General features: G+C 42.8%; 1 protein-coding gene across 1 annotated transcript; it reads left to right on the forward strand.

Annotated features, from left to right (window-relative positions):
* Positions 1 to 611: 611 nt before the first annotated feature.
* vrk1 (VRK serine/threonine kinase 1) lies at positions 612 to 15,847 on the forward strand. Its single transcript, XM_084381590.1, has 13 exons — positions 612 to 697; positions 988 to 1,171; positions 1,354 to 1,409; positions 3,853 to 3,922; positions 4,543 to 4,630; positions 5,109 to 5,217; positions 7,224 to 7,316; positions 8,902 to 9,034; positions 9,800 to 9,920; positions 10,097 to 10,155; positions 12,265 to 12,434; positions 14,244 to 14,334; positions 15,503 to 15,847. Exons 2-13 carry the CDS (start codon positions 1,012 to 1,014, stop codon positions 15,667 to 15,669), a joined length of 1,317 nt encoding a protein of 438 aa, XP_084237716.1. The 5' UTR covers positions 612 to 697; positions 988 to 1,011; the 3' UTR covers positions 15,670 to 15,847.
* The last annotated feature ends 3,938 nt before the right edge of the window (positions 15,848 to 19,785 follow it).

Raw genomic sequence — 19,785 nt, forward strand, 5'->3', positions numbered from 1 at the left:
AGGTGAATCAAAGCCTGATTGTAGAAATGAAACATGAGACATCATTTTACACATGATGATGAATCTCACATTCAAACAGCTCACTGCCACTCGCCCACTTCCACTTCTGTACTTGCACTTGTAGTGAAGTGTAATAATTACTCCATAAACACCTTCCAGTTGTAAAAATATCAGCCAACTCAAATCACAAATCAATATTTCCTCAGTCAGCGCTGTGCCATCATCACATCACCTCCACCGGAGCGGAGCGGGCCGGACTGTTCGGTGACTAACTGATCCAGTTCTCATAATCGATGGTAGAAACCCGAGATTACATCAAACAGCATAAAAGGATGAAGAGTGTGCTGTCTCCACACACACACACACACACACACACACACACACACACGCACACACACTTTAACTGTCCTCACAGTTTTATCATGTCAATACAGTCAGACACTAAAGTCTGACATGTTGAAGCAACACAGAAAGGTTTGCTGCTCCTCATCAGTACTACTATCCTGTACTGTACTAACCTCTCCAGGGGTGTTACGCAGCACTTACGCTTACGCAGAATCTCTGTCGTAGTTTACGCAGCGTAAGCGGCCAGTAGAATAGCAGAGTGCTGTGACGTCACTTCCTGACCGGTAGTATTGCGGGAAGTTTGGTCTCACACAGCTTAACCCATCCGCCAACAACAAACTACAAAGTCCAGGTGTGTATCCGTCTTCTCCCTGGATGAACCGTGTCTGTGTGTGTGTCCGTGTCCGTGTGTCTGCGTGTGTGTGTCCGCTGCTCCTCGCACTGGTCCTGGTGTTGGCAGCAGCGGAGGAGACACAGCGATGCTAACATGACAGCGCGGGTAGCATCAGAGCTAACGTTAGTCGACATGAATGTTTCCCTCCTCCTGTAGGTCAGCTCAGCTCTCTGTCTGTACGCGCCTTGTGTTGTGACGCGTGAGGCTGTTACACATACTGCTGCTTAACTAACGTTACATCCTTACAGACTCACACGTGACAGTGCTTTCAGATGCCTCCTAAAGCAAAGGCGGCCGGGAGAGGCAGAGCTCCGGCTAAGAGGAAGCTGGCGGAGGAGTTCCCCCCCGGAGAGGTCCTGACAGACACCGCGAAGAAGGCCTGGAAGCTGGGGGCTCCCATCGGCCAGGGAGGCTTCGGCCTCATATATCTGGGTAAGAAGAGGTGGAGGGCTGTGAGGCTGCAGGTTGAATCAGTCAGACAGTGCACAGAGCCTTGACTCATGCTGAGGACAGCAACACTTGTAATGTTTCAGTATCTAAATGCATCTTTGACATGTGGCACATTTCATCAGTTTGACTCTTTTGTAGTAAAATGATTCTCGCTCTTGTTTCAGCGGATCAGAACTGTGCAGGACCGGTGGGTGCAGGAGCTCCCTACGTCATCAAAGTGGTAAGACTGAACCGCCTGACAGCCGCAGCTGAAATGACCTCATTCACATGCTGTTTATTTTAGACTCATCACAGGTGCACCTGCAACATATCACTTCCTTATATGGGCACAGCCAGCTTCCTCCAGTCCTCAGTGTCATGTTGTTTACAGCGGTTTCTGTTTTGTTGGTAAGAAGTTGCCAGATCAGTAAAATTACCCAGTTGGCATAAATGTCTCTCCAGTGTCAGTGAGAGTGGATCATAGATAGAGTGAGTTAGCACAAGGACCCAAAAAGTACTGCAAAGATTGTACTTTGGAAAGATCAAGTGCATAATTTGTTTGAAGTGAGTTAAGTCCACTCAGACCCTGACAGGAGTTTGACTCAGTCTGGCTGGATCATCAACTGTAGAGATCAAAACTCTGACATCTGACAGTAAATCCAGCACACAGCCGAGTCCAAGGCCGACAATAATCACATTATGAAACAGATGGTTCTGATCCTTGATTCTGATCGGCTGGGAAAGGGAAAAAGCATCAGAGCAATCAACAGGCGGCTCAACAGTCTGCCAGTGTCTGCACATATTTTAAGCTTGCTGTAGCATCGGTGTAGCTGCGAGACAATCTCAACCAACACTCAACACAGTTCGTTGCAGCATCCAGTGATCTGCTGTCTGCTGAAGTGATGTCGGCACTGAAGACGATGGACTCACATTATTTCTACAGCAGAGTGCTAATACACCGAGGATAGAGCCCACATTTAATGTTGGGGAAACTTAGTGTACATACCCACCTTCACAAGCTAGTCTATACTGATTTACATTTTGCTAAATGAATGTATTCTCTGGGATCATTAGCAGACCTGCCAAAATGTACACACGTTTGTGTAGCAGGTTTGCATTTTGACATCAAAACACACTGGTAGGTTGTGTCGCTCTAAAGTGTACAAGAAGCTGGTGATGCCTTGTGATGTGCTCCCTCTCGTTCCCCCCGCTCTCTCTGGAAGGCCGTTATTGGAGCGACTTTTCAAAGGTAGACAGACTGGGGTGTGTGAGGAAAGTTCATTAAGTGAACTATGGGTACGGTATGGAAATTTCTAGCGTTTTGTGGCTGGTAATCTATGACACGGTCTCCTGATCTCTCAGGCCTCCTACTATCACCAGTTATATTGAAGTGCAATAAAACTGTGGTGACTAAAAAGCCAGAACTGTCAGTTCACCTGTTCGACAAGAATAAACATGAAGAGAAGCAGGATTTCAATCTGCTCTGTCTTCACAGCACGTCAGATCAGTGAATAGTTACAAACTAAAGCTGTCTGTGTGCGTCTGACTGTTGATATTTGTTTCACATATCTTAAAATTTAGCAGATTCTTGTAAACTGCTGCTGACTGAGACACAGCAGCCTGTCCTCACTGTATCAGGTTAGATACCTGCAGGCACCTGAGCAGAGGGAGGAGGACTGAGGACAGGAGGGCCGACTGATACTGACTCATGTCTGTACTCGTTATTCACTCTGTTGTGATGTCAGGAAAATGACAGTAGACTTGTTTCCAGTGACATAAACTATATAGAGACTTTGCTGCTGTAGACATTTCTGTTGCTTCTATATAAATGAAATCTGGTTATATTTAAAATATGAATAAGCATTAATTACAAAAACATGATGCTTTTCAACAGTTCTAGTGATATGAAGGATATCTTTCTATTTCTGTGATTTCTAAGCAGATTAATTAAGGGTTTTCTTTCACAATGGAGATAATGATACTGAGTCTAAAAATGTTTGCTTAAATTTTTCTTTAACTTTAATAAGCGATATACAAACATTTAATATAGCAGTGATAACACACTATAATGTAGTTGTAAGGTGATAAGGTCATTTTTAAGTGTTTATTAATGAGCCATATTAGCCAACAATTTGAGCTTCAGATACATTTTATGTTTTACAACAGTTTTTTTTATTATTATTACAGTGTGTGGGTGTGTAGCCCCCAGCCCATCCGGTCAGACTCTATAAACAAGACTATGTCAGAACTTACTGTTTCTGATCATGGTGCAAAAATGTGGCCAGTTGCTTACTGGGACCATCAGTGGTAGAGTTTGAAATCCTGGATATGAATCGTCATGTGCAAAAAAACAGCAGAATATCCCTTTTTTCAGCTCGGGATATCTTAGGACTGAGTTGAGTTTTTATTACATTCACAGAAAAAAACATTGTTGTTTTATTGATTTGATGTTTATATGTGAAACACATCTGAGGCTCTGTTACAGACTGTATGAATGAATAAACTCAGGTTCTGACCTGAGGAGAAAGGAAACAGTAATTCCTGGAAACACCAGCAGGGCAGAAGTGATCGGTTTACACTTGATATCATCTCATGGAAATGGGGTGAAATATTATGGAACAGTCATTGAAACATTTTGAAGATTTGTTGTTAAAATGTGTTGTAACCATGTGTTCTGTTCACAGGAGCCCAGTGACAATGGACCACTATTCTCTGAGCTCAAGTTTTACATGAGAGCTGCTAAGCCTGATCTGAGTAAGCCAACTTATCGTTCCTTATAAACACACACACACACACACACACACACACACACACAGACTCCTAGAAGTATGTCACTAAGCCAAAGTGAGCGTTGTGATCATAACACAATATAGTCTCTCACCACCAGGACAAACAAATAAAAGAAAGCCAACTTTGTTAATTAAAAAAGACAATCTTGTAGCGGAGGCACGGAGGGGCCCTGCAGAGGAAGGGAAGCTTTTGGTGGCAGCGCCATTGGCCCCCAGGCCACAGCTTTGCATTTTATATAATAACAATCCAAATGTCAATCTCCCCTGACAATTAACTGTTATATTACTAAGGAACCAAAGGCTCATATTTTATTCATGCTGGAATCTCACCTTGTTGGTAAATTTTTGTCCCAGCAGCAGATTAGCTTGCAGCTGCACTGCCCAGCTCCCTCCATGGAATTATACTGTTATTACTTTGAGCACCACACACCTACATTTACACCAGTTAGCAGTGTGTCGTATTAATCCAACTCTGTTTGATTTACGTGATGTGCATTTCATACATTTCTACACAGTTTGAGGTGATTTTGGGGAGAAAAAAAAAGGACTTTGAACATTTCTGATGAGGTTCCTTCTGTCCTGTAGTTCAGAGCTGGATCAAGTCTCACAAGTTGGACAATCTGGGAGTTCCCAGGTACTGGGGTTCGGGCCTGCATGACAGAGGAGGGAAGAGGTAAGACCGGAGACTCTCACAGGGGCCACACTCACTCATTATTTTGGCAATAAATCACCAACTATAGGGCAGAATAATATGAACTAATCAACTTCTGGCAAACATCTTGTTCCTCTGCACACACTCAGACGAGGCACACAAGTTAAGATTTGTCAGTACTGAGAAGCTTAGAACAGACGGGTTTTTCTATTTTCACAGTCAAAATGCCAAAATAAGATAATCTTGAATCACCATTTAAAACAATACATGTTCATCATGTCGTTAACGCCAAATCACAAATGTTTTTCCCTCTATTTCTCCATTTTTATTCTGGCTGTTGTTGTAACCGATGTCTACTCTGTGAAGTTGTTGTATAGTTGTGTTGTTGTGCAGTGCTGTTTGTCTGCTTATACAGCAATCTATAACACTGTTACACCAACAGTTTAGTAATACTTCAGCTACTTCAGACATCTTAAATCAGTTTTCTGTTTGGGTTCAGATACAGGTTCATGGTTATTGACAGGCTTGGCACAGACCTGCAGAAGAAGTTTGAAGAATGTGGAAGGAGGTTCCCCAGGAAACTGGTCCTGCAGCTCGGCCTTCGACTGGTTCGTAATTTCATGATCAAATAGCTTCATTTCACTTGCATGTTGCGTGTCTTTTGTTCTAGTTCTAAATGTTCTCCCTTACATAGAAACCCCAAAAGTGATTTATGTTGCCACAGTTTGTTGTTTACAGTGTCCACAGTGTCCAGTGTTACATGGTGGTTTGAAGTAATGCTCTGTTAGAGTCTCATGTCATAGCTGTAGTCTTTACTGGGGTTGGCTAGGTTCCCAATGTTTCCGTTCCAGTGTATGAGCGTCAACCACTTTGATTTTGTGCCAGCTGACTGAACTGGTATTTGTCAGGTGTAACGTTTGGTGGAGAGAACTAGCAGCATGTGGCTTGTTAGCAGGAGCCCGGGGATAGCTGATCAGCTCGGCTGCACAGGTGTCGCGATGCTTATGTCTAGGTACAGTGACACTATGCTACTCGGATTGACGTCCACAAGAGAGAACTGTAGGGCTGGTGTGACGCATCGACATAATCGGTTAAGTAAATATGTCGATTTATGTAACTTGCGTCAACGCGGAGGATGTAAGCAGTGCTACCACCATGCTCGAGCACTTGAAGCATCCCCAGGCAGCTCGATTCATGGATCTGGTGGTGCGGTGAAATGCTGTAGGTTATTGCAGCGGTGTAAGAGTCACTCCATGGTCCATGTGTGTGATGTGTTGGGAACCCCCCCCCCCGTTCAGTTTGCCAAAAGACAAAGCTGCTATGTTGGGGATGAGACCGAACCGAAGTGAAAGTGAAACTTAAAGCCACACAGAGATAGATGTCTGTTGTGTTCCCTCTGTAGTGTTTATCCATGCTAAATAACACGTCCTGCTGATCGCCATGTGATTGGCCACCGCAACATAAAGTCAGGCTGCGTTTCTCCAAAATTAAGTCATGTTTACTTTTGATCCCCACCAAAATGTAATACATATTAAGATTACACAGATTATCAGTTAAAACCGGCCTATTTGTTGTTGGGGAATAATGACCTGCAGTGCACTTTGTCATGTGTGTTTGTTGATGATTGAATAAAATATTGAAATATAAATAACAAGTTTTAAAATGTTATTTTGGGTTAATTCATTGTTAGATTAATCGAAAAAATAATCGATAGATGAATCAATAAAAATCGAATCGTTAGGTGGAGCCCTACAGAGCTGTCGTCAGTTGATGCTGAAGCTCATTGGTGTTACACTCTGTTTTGTAGCCGCATTACAAAGCTTCATTTTGATCTGCTGCTCCGTTTTGATTGCCCTGAAGTTACTGTATAATTTCTTCACAAGGCTTTTATTGTAAAACATTATGAGGAGCGTGTTGTGGAAAACTGATTGACTTGCAAGGTTCACATCCTGTACGTGACCACTGGAAATGTCGCTGCTGTGATCTTTTTCCCAGCTTCACTCCGCTGAAGTTATTTTTTAACAATTTTGATGTTAAACTTCAGAAGAAGACGAGTTCGGTTGAATTGTTGTTGAGACAAATGAAAACACAACATGTGGCAGTTGCCCTGGCTGTACTGCTGCTACACTCTCATTCACGGGCTCTCATTATGTTCGCCAAGGGAGCGGTTGAGTCTCGTTTGACATCTAGTGGTGAAGTTCAGTATTACTGGCCCGGTTCGGTCTTTGGCCTTTTATCAAACTGCAGGATGATCAGGATAATGTAGATGTAAAGCACATGTTGTAATTGAGTTTCAATATGTAAATTCGGTGTGTGGAAATGGGAAGAGATCAAGGTTAGCCATGTGGGATACATTCGGTCACGTGGTTGAAGATGGTCATTATAGGCTATTTTTTGTTAGCATGGTTAACTAGCATCAGGGGAGAAGCATGCTAGCATTTAAAAAAAATTTTGTCAGAATATTTTTTTTACGTTTTAATCCTAACTGTACAGACCTCATTCACACCTGGCTGAGGTGGTTGGCTGCGTTTTGTATTCACTCATTTGTGTCACTAACATTTATCTCTTCTTTTCCGTACTAACTGGTGTTATCACTGTTTTTTTCCTCGTTTAGCTCGATACTCTGGAGTTCATCCATGAACATGAGTACGTGCACGCTGACATTAAGGCCTCCAACCTCATGCTGAGCCACAGCTTTCCCAACCAGGTCAGTAGAAGCATTTATATCATGACATCACATCCTGGTTTTAAGCACTGCATTTGTTCATGTTGGAAAACAAAGGTGGCAGTCTGACCCCAGCGCTGCTCCTGGAGAGCAGGCAGATGATTGTGTTTTTGATCATAACATACTTGTGCTGCTTCATTAGATTCAATTAGGTGTGTGTGTGTGTGTGTGTGTGTGTGTGTGTGTGTGTGTGTGTGTGTGTGTGTGTGTGTGTGTGTGTGTGTGTGTGTTCCAAACAGGGAGAGATTAGATGGGAGCAGCTAAGAGCTTTTTTCTAGCAAACAAGGCAGGGGCAAATATTTAATTTGAAAATTAATAATGTATCATTGGTGGTGTTATTAAACAGCTATTTATAAATGACAAAATCAGCCCCTCGGGATTTGGATATTGGCTAAGGGTTTTTTGTAGCCATGCTATTTAGATGTTTCCCCTGCAGTTACTGGGACGTAGGTTTGGTTTTATTTTTGTATGTTTTGTTATTGTAGCCAATTACCAGCTGGAGAATGTTACGGAGGAACGAAGCTGCCAGAACCAAAAAGAAATAAATATAATGGCTCAATGATGAGATAAACATGCCATTATATGTTAAAAAAAAAAAAGAAAAGAAAAGAAAGAAAGAACAATAAGTCATTTCTTTTTACATTTCTTTATCAATTTGTGTTTTTTAACGCAAATGAGGAAGCTGACATTCAACGTACAACGATTAACATGGCCAAAATAATTCATGGTAACAATATTATTGCAATATCTATAGAAGTTTTATTTTAAAAATGTTATCTGTAAAATTAGTACAAATTATAAAGTTGTATTTAGTAAGCAGCGGTGCCTGGCCCCCACAAACACTCAGTATTGTTGTTCCAACATGATTCTGTCTGATAAACAGTAACTTCAGTGACCATCACTGTTTTCTAAGCTGCTCTAGCTGCAGTATTGTTCGGGACCCCTGCTCTGCAAATAGCTTCTTCTTAGCTGAAGACCGATGGTGAGGCTGCTGCTGGTGTGGGAACAAGACAAGTATAGTCAATCTGTGCACTCTCAGCAGAAACACATAAAGAAATGTAACAAATAAATAACTAAGTTTAGGGAAAAGGGAACAGAATACAGAAATAAATATGTAAATAAATGAATAATGAATATATTATTCAACAAAATGGGGAAAATCAATAAATACAGGAATGAAGACAAAGATAAATAAATACAGAAGCTATTTTAAACAGAAATATCAATGCATGTTACATTTTATGAATTATTTAAGGCCTATATTTACTTTAGATATTATTTTTGGCATTAATGGCAAAATAATTTATGTATTGAGTCATTCGTTTCAGTCATCTCTCAGCACAATGCAGACTGATTAATAATAATAGTAATGATGAAGCTCATGTTGGTGGAATTACATCTGCTCCTTGTGCTTTCAGTCTTTGAGCTAAGCTAGGTTAAACATGTCTCTCACATATCTCTGTGTATGGGTCAACATTACAAATGTATTTGTTACATCTATAAAGTGTTAAAATGTGACCATCTTGGTCTGTGTGATTGTCTCTGTTGGTGTGTGTGCGAATTGTAGGTGTACTTAGTAGATTATGGGCTGGCGTACAGGTACGCACCTGAAAATGTCCTGAAAGAGTACAAGGAAGACCCCAAGAGATGTCACGACGGCACCATAGAGTTCACGAGCATCGACGCCCACAAAGGAGCATGTAGGTTCACTAACACGTCACTGCTGCTTTGAAGCCAGCTGCCAGGTTTCCACCCTGTGATGTAGTCAAACATTAGTTTAAAAACAAAAAAAAGTTTTATTGTTGAGCCTTATGGTCACTCTGATCACACAGTGCAACACAAATGAGATAAGCAGACACCAGGCGAACAGTATTGGCTGCTACATAGATACTGATCGTTGTAGCACAAAGCAGGTGTCAACAGGCACTTTTAACGGGCTTCTGACTACTTCATTGTAAAAATTAGGTTTTGTTTTAAACATTATTTAGCGTGATCGTTTTAGTCTGTAGTATCTTGGTTATGTTCAAAAGCACTCGTTAAATAAAATGCACTTGTATTATTATGTTTTTGTAAATGTGCTCATTCACTTTGAAGATGAGAAGATGAATAACAGTCATGTCTGTGTCAGGATAATGTGTTGTTTGTGTATGGATCAACCGGTGTATTTTTAAACTGCCTCTAGCTGTTTTAAGTCTTTATGCTAAGCTAGGCTAACACTGTCCTGATCCTAACTGCATACAAAACACAGCAGTGAGTCTGATATTAATCTTCTCAGCTCACTCTTTGAAAGACAACAAAAAGGTTTACTTTTCAAAATCTGGATCTAATCCTGTAATGGGTTTGTCAGAAACCAGAACACAGTTACCAGCACATGTAATCTTTACCTGGGTTTTGCTATAACTGTGTGTACCTCAGAGAATCTGCTGACTGTGTTCTCTGCTGCTCATCTGGTTGTTTGGCTCCAGCTGCCAGCAGACGGAGCGACCTGGAGATCCTGAGCTACTGCATGGTCCAGTGGCTGAGTGGACGCCTGCCCTGGGAGGACAAGCTGCAGGACCCCCTCTACGTCAGAGACTCCAAAATCAGGTGGGAGCAGCACGCCTGCATCCACTGCACACATCCAGTCTGATGGAGTTCTGTCAGTGAGAGCATGAGCTTCTCTGCTGCAGCCAGGCAACAGGAAGTAGCGTGAGGTGAATGTAGTACACAGAAAATATTCAAACTGTTCAGGGTAAATCATGCTATTTGGTTCTCCCTCGCAGGAGTCAAGAAAACATCTCTGAATTTCTGACCAAGTGTTTCTCCCCTCAAGACAAGCCAGGTAAGAAACACACACACACACACACACACACACACACACACAAAGACAACATGGTGGAACCAGTCCTTCAGCAGCGTGAGCTTTAATTGAAAAGTGTTACAAAGGGATTAAAGCTCACCGTCTTTTTCCAGAGTAAAGGTGATGCTAAACATCCCTCGAGGCTGATGCAGCCAAATGTTTTGAAATAACAAATTATTCATTTAGCGCTTTGCCAGGCAATCGTTTGAGCCGAGCGAGCCTGAAGGCAGCGGCAGCAGAGAGGAGGGAGCAGCTCACTGAACCCAGTCAAACCAGTTCAACTGTCAAGGTTCTGCTACTGAAGCGTTAAGACGAGAGACGTCGAGATAAAATAAGTTGGGTTTAAGTTTTTGCTAGTTGGCTATTCAGCTGTATCAGGTAACTTCTGTTGCAACATGCTCTTGTCAGTGCCACTTTTTATGAACCAACCAATCACGGCCTGGCGGGGATTGTGGAAAAAAAACAGGTTTGCAATGACAAACTGTTCACCTTGTTATTATGCATGGTCATGATGAGACAGGGCTCCAGGCTGGAGAAGAGCTGCAGTGATATACCAGCTTTAAAGTGTACTGTGGTGTGGAAATTGACACTTAACATATGGTGTACATTGAATTCTACCGTAAACTACAGGAGTTTTAAAATCCTAAATAACTGTATTCCAGTTGCATCGCTAAGAAGAATCGTCGCAGATCTTCTTCTCTGTCGTCTCAAACCTGCAAACACTACAAATCCTGACAACAACTGGGCATCACACACTACAGCAGAGGTCACTAATAATCCGGGTCGGGACGCAGACGCCATCTTATTGTGCATAACTGAAATAAGTTCATGCAACCATTTTCTAAAGCATGGTGGTCTGGTGTCTTCCAGTCTTTGAGAATACGTTTTTTTGCTCGTACTATGTTCATCATTAGAGCTGTTGAAAGTGTGGACGGAGAAGAGTCCACGGAGCATCCAGAGAGAGCCAGGTCTCTGTCTGCAGTGCATAGTGTCATTTTGATAATTATCTACCAGTGGTGATGGGTAATATGATCTCTGGTTCTTAAAGTCCATTGCTGCTTTAGGCAGACATCTCTATTTCTATGTATCACAATTAGACATGGGGTCAATATTCTGTCCAACATTATTGCATGTTATCCTGAAAATCCTCAAAATATTCTGAAACCTTTGAAATACAAACTAAAATGGCACTAAACATAATGGAACCATGTGAACGTTACATTTTGTTTAGGACACGCATCTTTTTTTTAGTGAAAAACAAAAAATCGAAGCATCTTAAATTCAAAATAAATCAGGAAAACCAATATACAACTGTACGTCAGTGAGAGAGACGGCTTTTCCAGTTCATTCATGGAGCATATTCACAATTATCACGATTCGCAATAAAAATTCACCGAGATCAACTTGTTGTGTGTTCGTGATAAAATCTTTTATCATCCTGATCACAGAATATGTTGCTGTCAGACGTTTCTTCCATCATGGTGAAGGACTTTAATCATATTGTTCATTCCTGGTCATAAATATTGTTGCATTTATATTTCACCACATCTAACTATCATCCTTTAAAGAAGCACTCTCTGCAGCTAACACTTTCAGTGCAGACTGTAAATGGTGTCTTTCGCGTCTTGTTGTCACGCTGTGGAGTAGAGTTGCCATTTTAATGTTGGCACCTTGACCTACAGGCAGTTTATGCCTTCAAGCAGAAGAGACCGACACGAAGCATCAACACGAAGCATCAACACGCTTCCTTCTGCTCCGCTGAGCACAACCAAACTGTTTACATCTCTGTCTATGTGCGTGTTTGTGGCTGTTTGTCAAGTCTGAGGAAAGTCACACCAAAAAATCAGGCATTAGGCAGGACGCTGAGCAGAGGAGAACATTATGGTGACAGTGTGTTGGAGCAAAGATGGTGTGTAGCACGAGAGAAGAGATGTCCTCGTCCAGTCAGGCTTATTTATAAAGTCCTCATCACAAAGCATGGATCAGGGCACTTTATGAGGAGCCTTCCTAGAGCTAACTAATACATATCACAAAATGGTGCTGAGTATACACGTTTGTGGTGCGTCACAGTGTCGCTCTGTTGTGTTGCAGATGAGATCCAGAGGTTCATGGAGGAAGTTAAATCTCTGACATACGAAGACAAACCAGCGTATGAGAAGCTGCGCTCCATCCTGAGGGCAGGACTGAAGGCTATCCAGGCTAAAGATGACGGCAAGCTGGAGTTCACTCCTGCCAATGGAGCTGTACCACCTGCTACCAAGGTCAGCACGCACACACACACACAAACAATGAAACTAACAACAACTCAAGCAGTTTGAGTGATAAAAAGCGGCTCTATAAATGATCTTCTTCCTCCCAGTTTATTTTTATTTTTAGTTATTCAAATCAGAGATCAGACCATGTAGAGCCATGTAGCTCTTCAGGAGTATTTAGCCATTACTTCATTGCTGAACGCGGCAGTGGTGGAGGAACAAAGAAGCAAAACCACAGCAGCCTATCAGCAGCTGTAATCAATATGTGTATTTAATAAAATGTATCAAGTGACAGTGTGATGAACCTGCAGACAGTTTTCACTGAATCTTAGCTCCAGCAGCAAACAGCTGACAGACATATGGTGTTTTTCCATACAACTGTCCTGTACGGCTGGACTGTGTTTTCATCTCCATCTCAACAGGACTTCCTACTTGAAGGTGTGGCTTTAACTAGAGATGTGCCTGTCTTGAGAAACAGTCAAAGCAGTGTCTGAAGAGAAAATAAATGCTGGTGCATTTATTTTGGTCAACAAGCCGACTGGAGTAAACTGTCAGGATCTGTGTAGTACTGACAAAGAGTCACTGCTAACACAGTGGCTCTGCTACAAAAACATTTAATTTCCTTTGACTTCTTCACAATAAAAGCCCCCCGTCATGTTGTCATTTAAAGCTTTTATTATGAAGCAGCATCACAGGAAACGTGTTTTCAGCAGCAGTAACGAAACATGAGAGAAACTGAAGAGATTCAGTTAGAAGCTACAAAAATACTGAGAGCTGAACACACTGACTTTTAGAAACATCTTTCTCTCGGGTTTCCTGCACAGACAGGAGGTGAGTCTCAATTTGCTGATCAAACAGTTGTTTAAGGGGAGACAGGTTTGTTACAGGTCGGCTACAGTCACGAGACGTCACCGCACTCACCGCTTGGAGGCAGAGTGTGGGCGGCCTGGCCCTCCTCCAGAGAGAGTCCATCGCAGGCAGCTCAACTTGGCGCAGTAAAACTGGTGATGGTGCAGCATGGTTTGACTCTGAGTGGCCAAAAGTGCTGGTGGAAAAGCCCCCGTAATTGGAGATGAGCTGGATTATTGTAGGAGGACATAAACAGGACTCCAAGTGTACTCGTACTTGTATACTTTAATCATATTATAAAGACCTGGGAAGGAGGACGGACAGAGGCCACCCTTTCTTAGTCTTCCTCTACAGACCCCCCCCCAGTGGCTCTGATTTCTGCAGAGGACAGGGTTAATGAAGTATTTGCTGTGTCAGCAGCAGCAGCAGTGAGAAACTTTCATTTTTGTGGCCCTCACTGTCAAAATGAAGGAAAGCCAGAATGTTTCTGTTTGGGCTCTGTGGTCAGAACAGCAGAGCACATAATTGGACGTTTTAATGGATTAATGTCTGTGAGTGGAGGTAGCTGATGAGATGGTAGAGCAATAATTGCATTTGCTCAAACTCGGCACACAAAAGGCCGGAGGCTCCAAGTGTCGGGTCGTCTCATCACCAAGTCAAGGCCTCGCCTCTGTGATTGTCTCGTCATCGAACTCAGCATCGGAAGACGCTGCAGGCCTCAAGCCTCTACAAACTCTCTGCTTCTTGATTTGAGTTAAAAAAATATATATATATGTTCTGATGGTTTACTTGCAGAGTGTTTAGTGTCCATGAGGACATTTCCTGCTCAGCAAACTGAAAAACAAACTGTCGGGTCGTTGTGTTAAAGAAAAGGCTTCTGTGTATTGTGAACAATCGGTGCAGCAACATCCACCTTCTGCTTTACATCAACATGCTGATATCTGCTCTCTCCCTGATCTCCTTCATCAGGCCACCAAGAGGAAGAAAGCAGTCGTTGAAGCAGAGGAGAGTGAGACTGATGGAAGTCCTGTGAAGAAAAAAAGAGTTACAAAGAAAAAAGGTAGGTTTTTATTACCTTTGATCATAATTTATTTATAACCCTGTTCCTGTACGAGCTTCTGTGGAAATTCAAAGCAATCGTTACGTTTATTTCCTTTGTTCCAGTGTTTGTTGCTGAGTCAGTGAGACTCATTCTAAGTCCGAGGTGCTTTCAGGTGTTGCCAGCGGTGCAGTTGAATCGAAGTCCGTTTACTATTAACTATTCCATCACCAGGCCAACAGAAATGTCCCCGGTTCAGAAACCTCTGGTCCAGTTTGTCCTTCTCGCTCTCCCACATTTCATGCCTGCCTCTCAGCTGCAGGGTGTCACCCAGAAAAGTTGTGATTCCACAACTGTTGCACATCAAACTAGTCAAGTTTTACCTCATCCAGGCTGTGACTGGTCGCTTCAAAAAGATCGACATTGACGAGCACATCGACTTCATAGAAAGCTATAACTCGGTGCACAAAGATCCAGCAGCCACCGTAGACAGACGGCTGCAACATGTTGGACCTGTGTCCGGCAGCAGAGTGGAAGCTCAGTGCCATCACCTCCAGTATTTGGCCATCTGATAACTGTAGCATCGAGTCTAGCTATAACATGACGCTGAAAAAGCCTCTTTGTCTAAAATAATTTCAATTCTGACACTTTAATGTACTGAGACATCGTGTTGTCGTTGTGAATGTGCACATTACAATGTTCATACATGGTTTCTGTTTTGTTTTTCGTATTTTCATCTTCTTCGGGTCCAGCACCGGCCTTGAACAGTGTCCGGATGTGCACGGCTGCTGTGTATTGTTTGTAGCTGTCATTAGCACGTTAGCTCAGTTAAATGTCAAATTTGTATGAAATGTATCAAGCAAACTTTCTACCAGATACTACAGGAAATCCTTATGTAACAGCATCAGTACATGAACGAACCACGAGGTACAAAGAAAAGTACACAAAACAAATGTAGTAGTACTTTTCACAGAGCAACTGTGGCAGATCTCAGCAAGTACGCTCGAGAACAAGAGTGCATAAGCACAGTGTACTGGCGTGGCTGGAGGCAGTGCATGACCTTTTGTATAAGTAAGTTTGGACTGACAGAAGTCAAAGATAGAAATAATTGTATATTGAGAAGTTGGTGTGTTTATAAGAGAGAAAGACGTGATCGCCCTCCTTAAATATGGACAATTCTCCTTGGCAGAAGCGAATGGAGTGAGGAAAAGTCCCAGAAAGGCTCCGAGAGCAAAGAAGGTAGCCGGCACTGGAAACCAGGGCGACGCCAAATCCAGATTGGTGGACATGGGCACCCAGACGTCACCTGTACCTGCCCCGAAACCCAGAGGCAGAACCAAGAAGAGCGCCTCCTAAGCATCCACCTGGATCTACACTCCTCCCTCCATCCTCCTGTCTGCACTCTGTTTCTGAAAAAATCTACTTTTTAATGTTTTATAGGAAGGATTTTCTATTTGTTTCACATTGCAAGATGTTTATGTTTGATTGTATTCAGTTGAAGCCGTTGTAATAAAGAAGAAGTTAAATTGTGAAATGGATTGTTACTGTGTGTGTGTGTGTGTGTGTGTGTGTGTGTGTGTGTGTGTGTGTGTGTGTGTGTGTGGAAATCTTACACTGAGATGAGCAGAATAAACGAAGAATGAATGAGTGAATGAATGAATGAATGAAAGCTCATCAGGAAGCAGCCCTGGTGTGAGACATTGATTTCAGTGGGAACTATGTGGTAAACTATGGATTTTTGAAGATGCGGCAGCTTTTACCGCTCCAACATTATAAATGTGAATGTCACATCGTGTCAAACCGTTGAGGGAACAGAGCCCAGTTGTGCTAATGCATGTGCTTCAGAGCAAGCTGATAATAATCATGTTTTCTGTATTGACCTTTTCAAAGCTGAATCAGTGGCCTCCATTTGCAAATAAGTGCAGCTCTTCGTCCCTCTGCTGCTAAAATGTCACATTTTTGGAAACTTGCGTCAAATCCTCAGAGTTACATCTGATCCAGAGAGTGGACACGAGAACATCGGACACATTAGAAACTGATGAAAAGCTGTCCATTTCTCCTCCGTCCACTCCCGTCCTCAAGCTTATGGACCAGCCATGATGGGACCCCCCACCTTCCTTATTAACTCCCAACAGGCTCCGCTCCCCTCCCTCCCCATGGAAGAAGACATCTCCACTATTATCAGTGTTGTGAGGCCCCCGGGGGCCCCTGTGGCGGCTGGTGGCTTGCCATTGATTGTTCCAGCTTCTTTAGGAGTTAAGAGCCCTCCTGCTTGGCTTTCCTCTCTGAGCTGCCCATGCCCAACTGACCTTGGGGGCGCCACAGCCACGGTCCCGCAATAGGGGGCAGTAGTCCATAATGATAGCAAATGGATGTAAGGGTGGGGGGCTTGGAGAGCCGGAGGGTGAAAAGGGACAGCACTTAAACACAACACTACCATCCTTTCTGTTTGCAAAGAAAGGTGCACAATTTCACCCTGGCCGGCCTTTTTCATTTAGCGTGGATGTGTTATCCACTGGCCGGCCTGGCAGGCAGTTGTTGCCCTGTGTTTGCTGCGGTCGGCCTCCAATCGGCGAGCCGGCGGAGCGTGAAAGCCTCGCAGCAGTTGCCTAACCACCACTTTCACGATATGGATGACAGCCCTCCCTGGGCCCACACACCCATAACTCGATAACAGTTACCCCGGCCGGTGGGTTTCCTATGTTTGTGACAATTGTCAGTATTTTGGTGGGGTGGGCCGGGAGGGGATCCAAATTGTTGCAACTCATGTAAGGTACAGCTGAGGCAGGTTTCAGGGTCCAAAAGTTCAGACGGAGTGAAAAGTAGATGTGGAACGTTTTAAAGCCATGAATGTGTGTGAGGAGCCACGCTGGAGACGATCATTATGATGTAATCAGGCCGGCATCTGTATGATGACCATATACGTCTCAATGCACATAGTATATCAGAGAGCGTGAGCAGAGGTGTCGACTCGTCTCCTGACCTGGACTCAGCAGCTGTGGTTTCATGTCAATATTCCTTCAGTCCAATTGGAAACATTCTGATCAGAGATCACAACTAGACTGTCAACGTGGACGCTGAATAAAAGATCCCATAAGATGTGTGTTTACATGCCCTGATGCATTTAATCAGAATATAACAAAGTGGAAGGCTGTGAAGAGTCTAACCTGTCTGAAAAAGACAGCTAAGAAGTTTTCTTCTCCAACTTTATTGAGACAATGTCTTCATTCCTGCTTCTAATGTGTTTCAAGCCTTTTCACAGTTGAGGCTTTCAACAATCTTTAACCCTTTTAAGATCTCCAACTACAAAAGTTGATGATATGATATTTTCCCTGAGCCTAAATATTACAGCGTATGTTTTAATAAAGTTTGTAATGAAAATGATCTCTGAGATGGATACGTATGAAGTTATTATGTGGTAGGGTGACGTGTGTTGGTAGACAGATCATTTGTTTAGGTTTGAAACACAATGAAGAAGAACAGGACCCGACTCGTTACTTGAGACTTGTCTTGCTCCTCTGGTAGAGGTATCTGTTTTCCACGGGCATGAGGGTGAGAAGAGAACAACTAAGTTTCCATTTTTGTGTGAACTGACTCAGGTCATGTGATCTCTAAAGTCTATTGCTGACTTTCCATTTATTTTGATTGTAAGACTGCCAGTGTTCTAGACAGTCTTCTATCATACTGTGTGATTTGTATTCCGCCAGTTTCAACTTTCTTTTTTTTTTTTTTTTAAAGAAGCAATTTGGTGATTTTCAGTACTTTTGTTAACAAAACGTGTAATGTGGACTTAAGTTCTGGAAACTGTAGAACTTTGTCTTGTTTTAGTGTTTTTCTTCTGGGGGTTCTGTTCTGATCCCGGCCCATGGAAGCAGGTGGAGGCGTCTGAAGGAGGTGTGGACGCTGCAGTGCGTGGAGGTTTTCGCCATGCGAGTTCCAAAGTAGCCTGAGCTTCTGTTGGGATGTGTTCTGCCTTGAAACTCGTCAGCCGTTGAATCTGTATTTCCTTTTTCTTTCTGTTGGTTCTTTGGTTGTTTTTGTGTGTGTGTGTGTGTGTGAGCAGGATACGTGGGTGTTCAGAGAATCAGATGTGTCCACCACTCGCTGTTCCTGTACCTGTTGTAGTTCCTGTCGACGGTTCAGGTCACAACACTGCAAACACAAGAGAATGTCAGCTAGATTAAAATACATGCAAATGTTGTCTACTGGCTGCGTTGAGAGCTTGTTGGGTGACTTTATGTGAAGGAATTAAAGTCCCAGAGAGACGGAGGTGTTTCTGTGTCTTTTGTGTTTTTATGGTGTAACAAATGTTGCTGACCTATTTAAAAGTTCCAAAATGATTTGATCATCACGCTGAGCTTTCCAAATGTGGGATTCTTCAAAATGATTTAGTTTTGGCCACTAAGCTTTAATGTCTCATAAAAGCAAACAAGACTTTCACCGCTGTCTCATATATATTCCACTATAGACGTCATAACGTTATTCCTCCACATTCTGGTGTAAATGTTAGTCTTGAATGTTTTCAACCAAGTTTCCCACATATTGCCCCTTTAACCTGAGACAATAAACACGAGGGGGTGGAAACAGGATTTCCCAGTGGACTGACACTCTTGCTTGAAAGCGTTTAGCAGCTAAACAGCCAGAGGAGCTGGTAGAGGCTGGGAGGAGAGGGATTATTTGACCTCAATTCATCACGTGGACACCAGCAGGACTCTGAATGATTGATGACGCTGCTCCGTGTATGCAGGACGTCTAAATACACGACTGTTTGCTAAAATATTAGCAATAAAATAACTAGCTAACGCAGCTTCAAGGGTTCTGATGTCAGTTGAAGGGAGTAATAAAACACTAACGGATGTGTTGTGAAACTTTCACTAAGAGATGTTAAAGTATTGGAACAGGTGCCTGCCATGACAAAGAATTAGTCATAAAAAGGTTAAAAGAAGTCGTTTTTCTTCTCGTTGTGTTTTAATCTGAATCATATGGACCTTTGTCTTGCGGTTATGAATGATATGCTGTCAATGGCCTCCTGTGTCTTCCCTCTATATTCTCTGGCTCTTCAATTGTCACAGCTTAGACAGTAAATCTAAGTACAACGGAAACTCTCCGTCTCTCACCTGCCAAAGAAAGTACAATAAAAACTCTCCAACAGTTGCAATCATCCACACCTCCCTCCTCCTGAAGCTTCTGGATAAAAAGATGCAATGAACATTTCACTGCGCTGTAATTTAGCCCTCCTCTCCTCTTTTTGTCAAAAAACAGACCCCCTCCCCTAAAACACAAAAACACACACAAACATGCACACTGATTCCAGGTGCAGGGGGAGTATGCTGGTGAAGTTATGGTACATTTGCCATTCTAGTTGTGTGTAAATATTAGAAAGCAGCAGGTTCCTGGCGTGAAGAGAAGCCAGCCAAAGCGGTGGTACTAAGACAGGCGTCCTTATCGGTATTGTGTTCAGACTCCAGCGTG

Source organism: Pagrus pagrus (genome assembly GCF_965226575.1).
Source record: "Pagrus pagrus genome assembly, chromosome: 18".
Classification (NCBI taxonomy): Eukaryota; Metazoa; Chordata; class Actinopteri; order Spariformes; family Sparidae; genus Pagrus; species Pagrus pagrus.

Coding starts and splice junctions, on each gene's coding strand:
- vrk1 (XM_084381590.1), top strand. CDS start 1,012: ATGCCTCCTAAAGCAAAGGCGGCCGGGAGAGGCAGAGCTCCGGCTAAG. Junction 5,218..7,223: donor TGCAGCTCGGCCTTCGACTG/GTTCGTAATTTC, acceptor TTCCTCGTTTAG/CTCGATACTCTGGAGTTCAT. Junction 12,435..14,243: donor CTGTACCACCTGCTACCAAG/GTCAGCACGCAC, acceptor CTCCTTCATCAG/GCCACCAAGAGGAAGAAAGC.